At 52.8% G+C, this 15,265-nt stretch overlaps 1 protein-coding gene across 2 annotated transcripts in view; it reads left to right on the forward strand.

Annotated features, from left to right (window-relative positions):
• Positions 1-987: 987 nt before the first annotated feature.
• The window catches only part of ATP9B (ATPase phospholipid transporting 9B (putative)), a 441,649-nt gene continuing 427,371 nt past the window's right edge, over positions 988-15,265 (forward strand). Inside the window, exon 1 of one of the 2 annotated variants that reach the window (XM_075314650.1) lies at positions 988-1,093. In XM_075314650.1, the coding sequence (XP_075170765.1) occupies positions 1,020-1,093 (74 nt within the window). In that variant the 5' untranslated portion in view covers positions 988-1,019. The remainder of the gene's footprint in view (positions 1,094-15,265) is intronic. The other variant, XM_075314649.1, reaches the window with a different exon arrangement.

Here is a 15,265-nt window from a genome sequence, read left to right on the forward strand (position 1 = left end):
CCTCTTTTCTTCCATCCGATATAGTCAGCAGCTGCTGCTGACTAATTTGTGGAGCTATGCGTGCATGTGTGCCTCCTTCGCACAAAGCATAAAAACTGAGGAGCCCGTGATGCACGGGGGGGGTGTATAGGCAGAAGGGGAGGGGCTTTACACTTTTAAGTGTAATACTTTGTGTGGCCTCCGGAGGCAGAAGCTATACACCCAATTGTCTGGGTCTCCCAATGGAGCGACAAAGAAAATGAAAATAAAGATAATCAGTATCTCTCGTCTGGAGAAGTCTGCGCTATCAAAAGGGAAAGCTCAATAAACCTGAGAGAAAATGCCGGAAAGTTCTGAAACTTAATAATTATATTTTTACACAAAAAGTGATCAAACTATTGTAAGTTTCCCACATTGGGAGGAAGACCGCCGTCCGCTCACCACAAAACACAGCCCCTCGCTAGCTACAGCGGAAGGCTCTGTGCACACCGGGCTGGGACGCTGCGGTTTGTGTCATTTGGCTACAGTACATGCACAAATAGCAGCAAAAACGCAGCAGGTTTCCAGGAAAAATCAAGTGTGATAGCTCTGGAATCTCATTGCATGGCTGGTACTGTAAAAAGCCGCTTTTCATTTACAAAAAACCTCACTGTGTACACACAGCATTTCAGGCTCATACAGTAGATAACTAAGGCCGAAAAAACCGCAGCAGAATCGCAATATTCGGTGCAGTGAGGGACCCGCGCGTTTTGTCTGCAGGAGCGGATACAGGCTGGGCGGGACGGGAGGCGCACTGTACACAGTCTGCTACCGGAGGCCCCCGCGGCCGTAATGAGCGCTGTAACGTCCGCTCCTCCAGACACCGCGATGTTACCGTAATGACAGTACTAGGAGCGCCGCCCGCTCCCGCAGTCACCTGCCACTCGCGTCACCTCAGGAGGCACGCCGGCGGGTCAGCTGACTGTGACGTCACATCCCTCGCTCTTCCGCGGTCCCAGCTGGTTGTTCAACGGTGACGTCATTCAGTGCGGCGGCGAAAGATGGCGGACACTATACCCCTTCAGCCGGTGCAGAAAAGAGCGGCCTATTACACCGCAGACAAGAGTAAGAGGAGGTGAGGAGAGAGCCCCGCCTCCCGTTACTGTGCACCTGTCCTGTAACTCACGTGTGACTGTGGACATGGTGCAGAATGAGTGTCACCACTGATAATGTGTTCATTGTAAAGCAGAGTGCCTGCCAAGAGCAGCCAATCACCAGGCAGCTTACATTTCCCTGAGGCTTTTAGGAACGAGAACTGGAATGTGATTGGTGGGCACAGGTCTCTTTTCCCACCTGCTGCCTGTACAGTGCTGGTCAGTGACAGATGGCAGCTGCCCCCACAGTCTGCAGAGAGGACAGGAAACTTTCCCAGGGTCATCTACAGATCAGTGTACAGAAATGGGATATGTGTTTGTAGAGTGGAAACCTAAAATCCACATTGTACCTATAGACCCACCCTGAGCAGTGACGGTCCTGTGCCAGGTAACAGGGACTTTATGAGCAGTGACGGTCCTGTGCCAGGGCCAGGTAACAGGGACTTTATGAGCAGTGACAGTCCTGTGCAGGGTCAGGTGACAGGGACTTTATGAGCAGTGACGGTCCTGTGCAGGGTCAGGTGACAGGGACTTTATGAGCAGTGACAGTCCTGTGCCAGGGCCAGGTAACAGGGACTTTATGAGCAGTGACGGTCCTGTGCAGGGTCAGGTGACAGGGACTTTATGAGCAGTGACAGTCCTGTGCAGGGCCAGGTAACAGGGACTTTATGAGCAGTGACGGTCCTGTGCCAGGGCCAGGTAACAGGGACTTTATGAGCAGTGACGGTCCTGTGCAGGGTCAGGTGACAGGGACTTTATGAGCAGTGACGGTCCTGTGCAGGGTCAGGTGACAGGGACTTTATGAGCAGTGACAGTCCTGTGCAGGGCCAGGTAACAGGGACTTTATGAGCAGTGACAGTCCTGTGCAGGGCCAGGTAACAGGGACTTTATGAGCAGTGACGGTCCTGTGCAGGGTCAGGTGCCAGGGACTTTATGAGCAGTGACAGTCCTGTGCAGGGCCAGGTAACAGGGACTTTATGAGCAGTGACGGTCCTGTGCGGGGCCAGGTAACAGGGACTTTATGAGCAGTGATGGTCCTGTGCAGGGCCAGGTAACAGGGACTTTATGAGCAGTGACGGTCCTGTGCAGGGCCAGGTAACAGGGACTTTATGAGCAGTGACGGTCCTGTCCAGGGCCAGGTAACAGGGACTTTATGAGCAGTGACGGTCCTGTGCAGGGCCAGGTGACAGGGACTTTATGAGCAATGACGGTCCTGTGCGGGGCCAGGTGACAGGGACTTTATGAGCAGTGACAGTCCTGTGCAGGGCCAGGTAACAGGGACTTTATGAGCAGTGACGGTCCTGTGCAGGGCCAGGTGGATAGGGACTTTATGAGCAGTGATGGTCCTCTGCAGGGCCAGGTGGACAGGGACTTTATGAGCAGTGACGGTCCTGTGCAGGGCCAGGTGACGGGGACATTATGAGCAGTGACGGTCCTGTGCAGGGCCAGGTGGACAGGGACTTTATGAGCAGTGACGGTCCTGTGCCAGGGCCAGGTAACAGGGACTTTATGAGCAGTGACAGTCCTATGCAGGGCCAGGTGGACAGGGCATTTATGAGCAGTGACGGTCCTGTGCAGAACCAGGTGGACAGGGACTTTATGAGCAGTGACGGTCCTGTGCAGGGCCAGGTGGACAGGGACTTTATGAGCAGTGATGGTCCTGTGCAGGGCCAGGTGGACAGGGACTTTATGAGCAGTTATGGTCCTGTGCAGGGCCAGGTGGACAGGGACTTTATGAGCAGTGACAGTCCTATGCAGGGCCAGGTGGACAGGGACTTTATGAGCAGTGACAGTCCTGTGCAGGGCCAGGTGGACAGGGACTTTATGAGCAGTGACGGTCCTGTGCAGAACCAGGTGGACAGGGACTTTATGAGCAGTGACAGTCCTATGCAGGGCCAGGTGGACAGGGACTTTATGAGCAGTGACGGTCCTGTGCAGAACCAGGTGGACAGGGACTTTATGAGCAGTGATGGTCCTGTGCAGGGCCAGGTGGACAGGGACTTTATGAGCAGTTATGGTCCTGTGCAGGGCCAGGTGGACAGGGACTTTATGAGCAGTGACAGTCCTATGCAGGGCCAGGTGGACAGGGACTTTATGAGCAGTGACGGTCCTGTGCAGGGCCAGGTGGACAGGGACTTTATGAGCAGTGATGGTCCTGTGCAGGGCCAGGTGGACAGGGACTTTATGAGCAGTGACGGTCCTGTGCAGAACCAGGTGGACAGGGACTTTATGAGCAGTGATGGTCCTGTGCAGGGCCAGGTGGACAGGGACTTTATGAGCAGTGACAGTCCTATGCAGGGCCAGGTGGACAGGGACTTTATGAGCAGTGACGGTCCTGTGCAGGGCCAGGTGGACAGGGACTTTATGAGCAGTGACGGTCCTGTGCAGGGCCAGGTGGACAGGGACTTTATGAGCAGTGACGGTCCTGTGCAGGGCCAGGTGGACAGGGACTTTATGAGCAGTGATGGTCCTGTGGAGGGCCAGGTGGACAGGGACTTTATGAGCAGTGACGGTCCTGTGCAGAACCAGGTGGACAGGGACTTTATAAACTGTGCAGAAGGAGGAGGAGTGGGGAAATGTGAGGGACTGAGCAGGGGGATGAATCCGAACTCCCCCCAAATCAGCAGCTCCTGTCCCCAGCCTGGTGCTGTCTCCATCACAGCTTGCAGGCAAAATTCAAAGTGTGGCCCCCCAATCCCGATATATTCTAACAACAGCCCTGCTAGGGTGGGGTCACATAAGCGTATAACAAATCATTCAGACCTTCATCCAGAAAAGTGCGAGGATTTTTTCTCATTTGTGTCCATCTGCAATCTGTGTGCAGCCGGTATACAATGAATCCATAACGATCATATGCTATTCTGTGGCTCCGGTCTCTCTGTGCTGTCCTGTGGCTCTCTGTGCTGTCCTGTGGCTCTCTGTGCTGTCCAGTGGCTCTCTGCGCCGTCCTGTGGCTCTGGTCTCTATACGCCGTCCTGTGAATCCGATCTCTCTGCGCCGTCCTGTGGATCCGCTCTCTATACGCCATCCTGTGGCTCCGGTCTCTCTGCGCCGTCCTGTGGATCCGGTCTCTCTGCGCCGTCCTGTGGATCCGGTCTCTCTGCGCCGTCCTGTGGATCCGCTCGCTATACGCCATCCTGTGGATCCGGTCTCTCTGCGCCGTCCTGTGGATCCGCTCTCTATACGCCGTCCTGTGGCTCCGGTCTCTCTGCGCCGTCCTGTGGCTCCGGTCTCTCTATACGCCGTCCTGTGGCTACGGTCTCTCTGCGCCGTCCTTTGGCTCCGGTCTCTCTGCGCCGTCCTGTGGCTCCGGTCTCTCTATACGCCGTCCTGTGGCTCCGGTCTCTCTATACGCCGTCCTGTGGCTCCGGTCTCTCTGCGCCGTCCTGTAGCTCCGGTCTCTATGCGCCATCATGTGGCTCCGGTCTCTATGCGCCATCATGTGGCTCCGGTCTCTATGCGCCGTCTTGTGGCTCCGGTCTCTATGCGCCATCATGTGGCTCCGGTCTCTCTGCGCCGTCCTGTGGATCCGCTCGCTATACGCCGTCCTGTGGATCCGGTCTCTCTGCGCCGTCCTGTGGATCCGCTCTCTATACGCCGTCCTGTGGCTCCGGTCTCTCTGCGCCGTCCTGTGGCTCCGGTCTCTCTATACGCCGTCCTGTGGCTACGGTCTCTCTGCGCCGTCCTTTGGCTCCGGTCTCTCTGCGCCGTCCTGTGGCTCCGGTCTTTCTATACGCCGTCCTGTGGCTCCGGTCTCTCTATACGCCGTCCTGTGGCTCCGGTCTCTCTGCGCCGTCCTGTAGCTCCGGTCTCTATGCGCCATCATGTGGCTCCGGTCTCTATGCGCCATCATGTGGCTCCGGTCTCTATGCGCCGTCTTGTGGCTCCGGTCTCTATGCACCGTCATGTGGCTCCGGTCTCTCTGCGCCGTCCTGTGGCTCCGGTCTCTCTGCGCCGTCCTGTGGCTCCGGTCTCTCTGCGCCGTCCTGTGGCTCCGGTCTCTCTGCGCCGTCCGGTGGCTACGGTCTCTCTGCGCCGTCCGGTGGCTACGGTCTCTCTGCGCCGTCCGGTGGCTACGGTCTCTCTGCGCCGTCCTGTGGCTCCGGTCACTATGCGCCATCATGTGGCTCCGGTCACTATGCGCCATCATGTGGCTCCGGTCACTATGCGCCGTCCTGTGGCTCCGGTCTCTATGCGCCATCCTGTGGCTCCGGTCACTATGCGCCGTCCTGTGGCTCCGGTCTCTATGCGCCATCATGTGGCTCCGGTCTCTCTGCGCCGTCCTGTGGATCCGCTCTCTATACGCCATCCTGTGGCTCCGGTCTCTCTGCGCCGTCCTGTTGCTCCGGTCTCTCTATACGCCGTCCTGTGGCTACGGTCTCTCTGCGCCGTCCTTTGGCTCCGGTCTCTCTGCGCCGTCCTGTGGCTCCGGTCTCTCTATACGCCGTCCTGTGGCTCCGGTCTCTCTATACGCCGTCCTGTGGCTCCGGTCTCTCTGCGCCGTCCTGTAGCTCCGGTCTCTATGCGCCATCATGTGGCTCCGGTCTCTATGCGCCATCATGTGGCTCCGGTCTCTATGCGCCGTCTTGTGGCTCCGGTCTCTCTGCGCCGTCCTGTGGATCCGCTCGCTATACGCCGTCCTGTGGATCCGGTCTCTCTGCGCCGTCCTGTGGATCCGCTCTCTATACGCCGTCCTGTGGCTCCGGTCTCTCTGCGCCGTCCTGTGGCTCCGGTCTCTCTATACGCCGTCCTGTGGCTACGGTCTCTCTGCGCCGTCCTTTGGCTCCGGTCTCTCTGCGCCGTCCTGTGGCTCCGGTCTCTCTATACGCCGTCCTGTGGCTCCGGTCTCTCTATACGCCGTCCTGTGGCTCTGGTCTCTCTATACGCCGTCCTGTGGCTCCGGTCTCTCTGCGCCGTCCTGTAGCTCCGGTCTCTATGCGCCATCATGTGGCTCCGGTCTCTATGCGCCATCATGTGGCTCCGGTCTCTATGCGCCGTCTTGTGGCTCCGGTCTCTATGCGCCATCATGTGGCTCCGGTCTCTCTGCGCCGTCCTGTGGATCCGCTCGCTATACGCCGTCCTGTGGATCCGGTCTCTCTGCGCCGTCCTGTGGATCCGCTCTCTATACGCCGTCCTGTGGCTCCGGTCTCTCTGCGCCGTCCTGTGGCTCCGGTCTCTCTATACGCCGTCCTGTGGCTACGGTCTCTCTGCGCCGTCCTTTGGCTCCGGTCTCTCTGCGCCGTCCTGTGGCTCCGGTCTCTCTATACGCCGTCCTGTGGCTCCGGTCTCTCTGCGCCGTCCTGTAGCTCCGGTCTCTATGCGCCATCATGTGGCTCCGGTCTCTATGCGCCATCATGTGGCTCCGGTCTCTATGCGCCGTCTTGTGGCTCCGGTCTCTATGCGCCATCATGTGGCTCCGGTCTCTCTGCGCCGTCCTGTGGCTCCGGTCTCTCTGCGCCGTCCTGTGGCTCCGGTCTCTCTGCGCCGTCCTGTGGCTCCGGTCTCTCTGCGCCGTCCGGTGGCTACGGTCTCTCTGCGCCGTCCGGTGGCTACGGTCTCTCTGCGCCGTCCGGTGGCTACGGTCTCTCTGCGCCGTCCTGTGGCTCCGGTCTCTATGCGCCATCATGTGGCTCCGGTCACTATGCGCCGTCCTGTGGATCCGCTCGCTATACGCCGTCCTGTGGATCCGGTCTCTCTGCGCCGTCCTGTGGATCCGCTCTCTATACGCCGTCCTGTGGCTCCGGTCTCTCTGCGCCGTCCTGTGGCTCCGGTCTCTCTATACGCCGTCCTGTGGCTACGGTCTCTCTGCGCCGTCCTTTGGCTCCGGTCTCTCTGCGCCGTCCTGTGGCTCCGGTCTCTCTATACGCCGTCCTGTGGCTCCGGTCTCTCTATACGCCGTCCTGTAGCTCCGGTCTCTATGCGCCATCATGTGGCTCCGGTCTCTATGCGCCATCATGTGGCTCCGGTCTCTATGCGCCGTCTTGTGGCTCCGGTCTCTATGCGCCATCATGTGGCTCCGGTCTCTCTGCGCCGTCCTGTGGCTCCGGTCTCTCTGCGCCGTCCTGTGACTCCGGTCTCTCTGCGCCGTCCTGTGGCTCCGGTCTCTCTGCGCCGTCCGGTGGCTACGGTCTCTCTGCGCCGTCCGGTGGCTACGGTCTCTCTGCGCCGTCCGGTGGCTACGGTCTCTCTGCGCCGTCCATGGCTCCGGTCTCTCTGCGCCGTCCTGTGGATCCGGTCTCTCTGCGCCGTCCTGTGGCTCCGGTCTCTATGCGCCGTCCTGTGGATCCGGTCTCTATGCGCCGTCCTGTGGATCCGGTCTCTCTGCGCCGTCCTGTGGCTCCGGTCTCTCTGCGCCGTCCTGTGGCTCCGGTCTCTCTGCGCCGTCCTGTGGCTCCGGTCTCTCTGCGCCGTCATGTGGCTCCGGTCTCTATGCGCCGTCCTGTGGCTCCGGTCTCTCTGCGCCGTCATGTGGCTCCGGTCTCTATGCGCCGTCCTGTGGATCCGGTCTCTCTGCGCCGTCCTGTGGCTCCGGTCTCTATGCGCCGTCCTGTGGATCCGGTCTCTCTGCGCCGTCCTGTGGCTCCGGTCTCTCTGCGCCGTCCTGTGGCTCCGGTCTCTCTGCGCCGTCCTGTGGCTCCGGTCTCTATGTGCTATCTTGTGACTTTTTGTGTCATCCGTTATTTGTTTTTCACACACCCATAGACTTGAATGGTTAAGTCTTATCCAATTTACAGCAGAAGCTAGTGCATGTTGCGATTTTTTTTTTCTTCACACACATTCGGTCAGTGGAAAAAAAAGCACTTGTCTGCTCTGCCCCATCATATAACACTGGGCGTTTTTTTCACGGACAGTGCTTGGGCCGAAAATACAGTCGTGGGAATCCCTCACCCTAACAGTCAAAGGATAGAAAACATTAGCACAATGCCGTCTATTTGTGCATCCTACATCACAAACAGCCGAAAAAAAATCAATAAAAGTCATATGTCCCCCAAACTACCCGGCACCTCCCCTCTGACTTCAGTGTCGATGCGCCGGTGTCTCTGACCGTTATTATTCACATTTCAGGTGTAATAGAAGGTGCAGCCAGGTGCCAAGACTGGCAGAGTAGTGGTGAGTGAGATTTTGTGAGGAATGCTGCAGTTTCACATTGACTTCCATTACACTCGGTTGAGTTGAGCCTGCTCATTATCAGTACCGAGCACATATCGTATTTCTGTGCTCGGTACTTGTATTTCACTCCGACCAATGTTAGTCAGTGACGCACATCAGATCTGTGATTTTTTTTTTTTTCCTGAGCCCTAATCGGACTGAGGAAAAAATGGCAGCATGCTGCGAATGCTTGTGAGTCTTGTATTATTTGCACCCGTACAAGTCTATGGGTGCGAGGAAAAGATCTGACTGCACTCAGATGACATCCAAGTCAGTGCGATATACGCAAAAACGCAGTATCTTATATACAGTTCCAGCAAAGTGGATGGGATGTATAGAAGTCTCGTGCTTCTGCTTTGCTCCATGTAATCTGACCTGCGGTGCGTTTTTCAAATCTGCAGCATCCCAGTATTACTTGTGGGTACGCTGAGTGATCTGGTCAGATTTCCCGTACACACGCATCAGATGTGGAAATCCACAGGTAAAAAACGCACATGCTTTTTAGAGCGCTTCTATGGTGAAAACGCATCAAAAACACCTGTAATCCACAACTGAGAATTACAATAAAATTTTGTTAAAGCCAAATATTAGGAAGTTCAAAAACAAAGCAGCTTTATTTAAAGCATGACACATCAGAGACAAAAAACACAAGTAACCTAATTTACATAAAAGCTGCAGAAATGCTGGTGAAATTCTACATCAACCCCCCCCAAATACTCATTGTGTGCATTGTCTTCGTGTGAGTTCACACACACTATTTTTGCTGTGGATTGTGCATAAACCCCCTCACGGATGCCAATACATTTGAATGTGCGATCCTGAGCAGGGGTCCCGGTGTTGGCGGTGACACCGTGGCAGGCCCCTCCCCAGCTCATGGGCCCCACAGTAGTGGCTGGGGTGGTTGCGGGAAGAGTATGGGGAGCGGGAAAATGTGTGGGAGGGTGTGGCAAAGGAGGACGGGGACTCCACGCACTGTACCCGCCCAGCAGGGGGGCGGCAACATGAAGTCTGCTCTGTGGCCGTCAACAATGTGGTCGTGACGTCACAGGAAGCAGCAAAATCCCGACAGGAGCTGTCACATGACCGCTCTGAGCCGAAGGAGATGGGCTGACAGCAGGGCAGGTAGGTAGTTGCTATCTACCTACCTGTCCCAATGTAGTCCAATAGTGCAATAAACAAAAATTTGCAAAATAAGCCGGATAACCCCTTTAAAAACAGACAAAAAAATTAAGTGTCTTCTGGCCGGTGTACTGGATTAGTTTGGAATAGCATAGGAGACTGGACTATACCATACAATAGTATATAAAGCCCTGTTCACACTGCATTTCTTCAGTACGTCTCAAGGTTCTGCCTGAATACAAAATTGGATTCAGACAAATCCCAGACGTGGCCATAAACTGCAATGACACAGCTGGTGTTCAATGAATTCCATTTTTGAGTTATTTTTATCTTAAGCTGACCATGTTTTTTTCCCTTTAAGGCTCTGTGCGCACTGGGAAATGGAATTTTCTTGAGAAAATTCCGCATCCTCTCAAAGATTACCGCACCCGCGGTAAAAAACCGCGGGAAACCGCACCCGAAAACCGCATGCGGTTTGCCGCGGCTTTACCGCGGTATTGTTCGCGGTATTGCCGCGGTTTTGCCGCGTGCGGGTTGGGATGTGCTTTATTGCATTCAATGCAATAAAGCACATTGAAGAAAAAAAAAAAAAAAATACATTTAATTCTGATAGTAGATAGACAGAAGAATAGATAGAGGGATAGATAGATAGACAGACAGAAAGATAGAGGGATAGATAGAGGACAGATCGCTGCATTTCCCACGGTCAGCAGTGAGTTCACATTACCGGCCGTGGGAAATGACCGGTAATTACCTCTGCTGTCTGCTGCATTCAGCCTGTGTCTGTGACAGTCGCGGCTGGATGGAAGCAGTGCAGGACGCAGGAGCCGGAGCTGTGTGGATTACGCCGGAGCTTTGTTTGGGAGGGGTTAATAAAATGGTGAACGAGGCTTGTTGGTTTTATTTAAAATAAAGGATTTTTCTGTGTCTGTGTTTTATTCACTTTACTTACGGGTTGATCATGCCAGCTGTCACATAGACGCTGCCATGATCAAGCCTGGGGTTAATGGCGGTGATCCCCCATCACCATTAACCCCTTGTATTACCTTGTCACCACTGCTACACGGTGGCAAGAAGAGCCGAGGACACTCCGGCAGTGCCGCATAATGCATGCGACAGTGCCGGGGCAGCTGCGGCTGATATTCTCGGCTGCCGGAGGGGGAGTGAGGCGGGGGACATTACCCCTGCCCCTCTCCCTCCCCAGCCTGAGAATACCGGGCCGCCGCTGTGTGCTTACCTCGGCTGGAAGGTAAAAATACAGCGGAGCCCACGTTCTTTTTTTTTTCTATATTTCCGTTTTCTTTCTATGTGTGTTCTATGTGTCTGTGTCTATGTGATCTATGTCTGTGATGTGTTCTGTGTCTGATGTGTGTGTGTTTACTCTGCACGACTTCCTCTTCCTGTAATGACATCACTTCCCTGCAAAACCGCAAGCAAGTGATGTACATTACCGGAGGTAAACCGCAAAATACCGCAGGGAATAACGCAGGAAAACGCAGTGAACCGCACAGAATTTGCTGCCTGCGTTATTCCCTGCGGGATTTCATGATTAACATTGAGTCAATGGAGTGAAATCCCACAGCGATGTGCGGAAAAGAAGTGACATGCACTTGTTTTTGCTGCGGGATTCCCGCAGCAAAACATGCAGCTGTCAAATTCCGCCCAGTGCGCACAGGATTTTTTTTCTCCATAGGATTTGCTGGTGATTCACTGCAGAGATATTATGAACATTTTCTGCAGCGAAACATGCAGCAAATCCGCGGCAAAATCCGCGAAAAATCCGGTAAGTGCGCACATAGCCTAAGTCTCAGTTTGTATTTTTTTTTTCTGAAAGTGTCCACCTTTCTGTGGCTGATGGAACAGACACATTCAGACAAAAAAAAAAATCCGACCTGGAGCTCAGCTGAACTCCCATTCCTGCCACTGGTGTGTATGGCTCCATAGGGGATTGCGGCAGAACCCACCGGACGCAGTAAAGAAAAACAGTGTGAACATGGCCTAATGTAAAACGCAGAAATTAGTCATACACTTTGCTCTTAGTTGAACCCTAAGGACTCGCTCACACAAACGTATAAATCGGACAAGTGTAATCCAATAAACAGAGGGCTTGCACTTGGACCCATGTTGTTCAGTGAGGCATTGTGGATCTGCGTTTTGTTCTTAGCTGTATTCAGCATGCTGTGATTTGACTCTGAAATCAGTACAGTGTGAGAAAAAATTTGGATATCATATGGACCATCATGGCAACCCATTTTCTAGATGTAAAACTGTAAATGGTCCTGTAAAATATTAATAGGTTCTGAGAAAAAAACAAACTGACTGTATATAGACAGCTCCCAGATGACAAGTGAGAAAAAAAATCATCCTGTTTTTCTTAATGAGAAAAGGAGCAATTTTTTTTTATACTCTTATGTGACCAAAGCTTAAAAGGAATCTGTAAGCAGGTTTTTGCTATCTCATCTGAGAGCAGCATAATGTAGAGACAAAGATCCTGAATCCAATGATGTATCACTTAGATTACTGGGTGCAGCCGTTCTGACACAGTCTGAATTTTTATAATGCCTGATTGGAGCCACAGACTCAAACTGGCTGTAAGGGGAGTCTAGAGAAAAGCCGCACACAAAGCAGGACCCCAAGAACTCTGAAACCCTTTAACCCCTACACAGGGGTTTGGAATTACACAGAGCCGCAGAGATCACTACCTGTGGCAGGCTGTAGTCCGTGGTCGTCAGGCAGGGTCAAAAACCAGGAGATGCAAAACAGGAACCGAATCGGCAGGCGAGGGCGTAGTGAGGAGACAAAGCAGAGGTCAAATCCGGAACTGGCAGCAAGGTACAAAAACGACAGGCAGGAGGGTAGTAAAAAAACAAGCAAAGGTCAGCGCACAGGAATCAACATACAAACAGCACATGAGCCAGGAGTACAGAACTATCTCTGGCAGTGGTCATGTGACAGGAGGGGGAATAAGAAGGGTGTGGTGTCTTCCCATAGACTGCAGGTGAATGTTGGCAACATCAGCTGGAAGACACGCCACCTACAGTCAGCCAGTGGTACTGCAGATTCCAGGGAAACCCAGCCTAGTGGATGAGCGGAGCCTGTGCTCCGCAGAGCCACGGCACCGACTCCTCTCCCATCACCAGCACTATCCATGGTGGGAACATGCCGTCGTCTGGCGACCGGAGAAGAAGTCGCAGGAGCGGGCTCCGGTGGGGACGTGACAATTTTTTAGCTTTAGTCATGTAGCTGAGCCCAGGGAACTGTCCTGCCCACACCAGTCTCTCTATAGAGATTGTACATTAACAGTGTGGTGTCAATCAGAGGAAGGGTTATATCGGAGTGCTGTGCACATGAGTCTCTAGTCCAAGTAATGATAAGGTTCCTGCCGCTTAAACAATAATAGATAAAAATAAACAAAAGATCAGACTGTGACAAAACAGGCATGCCTGAACTTTCTTTATTAACCCATGCAGCATGCTGGCTTACATAGTAAAAACCTGCTGACAGATTTCCTTTAACCCCTTCACGACCAAGGAATCATGAAGGGATAATCACCGCCTGCTACTGCGGTGAGCCGGCGTCGATCCCTGCACATGTCTGCTGATTTGAACAGCAGACATGTGCAGCTAACAGACGTAGGTGGATCCGCTTGCGCCTGATATCTCTTAGATCACACTGTCAAAATTTGACAACACGATTTAAATAGCTGCGACGGGGAAATCATACTTTCCCGCCGCTATCGGAGGCCCCATGACGTGATCACGGAGAGCCGATGGTTGCCATGGTAGCGATGGGTCATGTTATGACTCCTGTAACTATCATGACATACTTCCTACTACAGCAGAGCAACGGCTGTAACAGGAACACAGTATTTCTGCTGATCAGAGCTGTGCAGCTCTGATCAACAAAAATGAATCAGCGATCAGACTGCTGATCTCTATAGTCACTATATGATAACTCATGATTTCATTTAAAAGTACAATTCGTCCCACAAAAGACAAGCCCTCATATGGCAAGATTGACAGTAAAAGTAAAAGTTTTGGCTCTCGGAAGAAGGGGAGCAAAAAACAATAACAAAACATAGCCTGGGGGTTAAGGGGTTAATGGTGATACTTCAATTAGGGTATGTGCGCACTAGGCGTTTTTTTCACGCTGCGTTTTTATGTGCGTTTTTGTCTAAAAAACGCACCCGCGGCTAAAAAAACGCGGCAAAAACGCATGCGTTTTTGCCGCGATTTGGTGCGTTTTTTGCTGCGTTTTTGCTCACTGCGTTTTTAATCAGTGCACAATGCCATTAAAGATTGTTGATGAAAAAAAAAAAAAAAAAGGTCTGATGTCATTTCCTTCTTCAAAATGTTCATTGTATGCAGGAGAGCAGACAGCTGCAGAACTAGTGTATGCAGGAGAGCAGACAGCAGCTGCAGAACTACAAGTCTCAGCATCCTCCATTCACTAGTGTATGCAGGAGAGCAGACAGCAGCTGCAGAACTACAAGTCTCAGCATCCTCCATTCACTAGTGTATGCAGGAGAGCAGACAGCAGCTGCAGAACTACAAGTCTCAGCATCCTCCATTCACTAGTGTATGCAGGAGAGCAGACAGCAGCTGCAGAACTACAAGTCTCAGCATCCTCCATTCACTAGTGTATGCAGGAGAGCAGACAGCAGCTGCAGAACTACAAGTCTCAGCATCCTCCATTCACTAGTGTATGCAGGAGAGCAGACAGCAGCTGCAGAACTACAAGTCTCAGCATCCTCCATTCACTAGTGTATGCAGGAGAGCAGACAGCAGCTGCAGAACTACAAGTCTCAGCATCCTCCATTCACTAGTGTATGCAGGAGAGCAGACAGCAGCTGCAGAACTACAAGTCTCAGCATCCTCCATTCACTAGTGTATGCAGGAGAGCAGACAGCAGCTGCAGAACTACAAGTCTCAGCATCCTCCATTCACTAGTGTATGCAGGAGAGCAGACAGAAGCTGCAGAACTACAAGGCTCAGCATCCTCCATTCACTAGTGTATGCAGGAGAGCAGACAGAAGCTGCAGAACTACAAGGCTCAGCATCCTCCTTCCAGAACTGTATGCAGTTTTTTGCCCAAAAAGAAAAAAAAAATGACATGGGCTTCGCCATATTTTTGTATGCTAGCCGGGTACAGCAGGCAGGTACGGGCTGCCCCCAACCCCCAGCTGCCTATTTGTACCCGGCTGGGAACCAAAAATATAGAGAAGCCCTTTTTTTTTAATTATTTCATGAAATAATTAAAAAAAAAAAAAATGACGTGGGCTTCGCCTAATTTTTGAGTCCAGCCGGGTACAACTAGGCAGCTGGGGATTGGAATCCACAGTGCAGGGTGCCCATGCTTTCTGGGCACCCCCACTGCGAATTGCAGTCCGCAGCCACCCCAGAAAATGGCGCTTTCATAGAAGCGCCATCTTCTGGCGCTGTATCCAACTCTTCCAGCTGCCCTGAAGCCGGGTGGCTAGCCAGGTAATAATGGAGTTAGGGCTAGCTGTATATTATCAGCTGGCCCTAAGCCCGAAATTCATGGTGTCACGCCAATATTAGACATGGCCACCATGAATTTCTAGTACAGATAAAAAAAAACCACAACACACAGAAAAATATTTTTATTAGAAATAAAACACAACACAATTAGTGACTCCATCTTTATTGAAATAAAGAACCCCCCTCCGCAGTAATCCTGGGTTAGGGTCCCGCGCCGTCCAATCAGGATCCAATATCATCTGATCGGTTTGCTAGAAGGCATACCGATCAGATGATCTGTCAGGTTCAAGGATGTGAATCACATCACACATCAGCTGATTCCTATATCGGCTTTTATACAATCAGCTGATGCATCAGTAGAAAAAAAAAAAAAAATACTAACTT

This window comes from Anomaloglossus baeobatrachus, chromosome 6 (genome assembly GCF_048569485.1).
Source record: "Anomaloglossus baeobatrachus isolate aAnoBae1 chromosome 6, aAnoBae1.hap1, whole genome shotgun sequence".
Taxonomy (NCBI): domain Eukaryota; kingdom Metazoa; phylum Chordata; class Amphibia; order Anura; family Aromobatidae; genus Anomaloglossus; species Anomaloglossus baeobatrachus.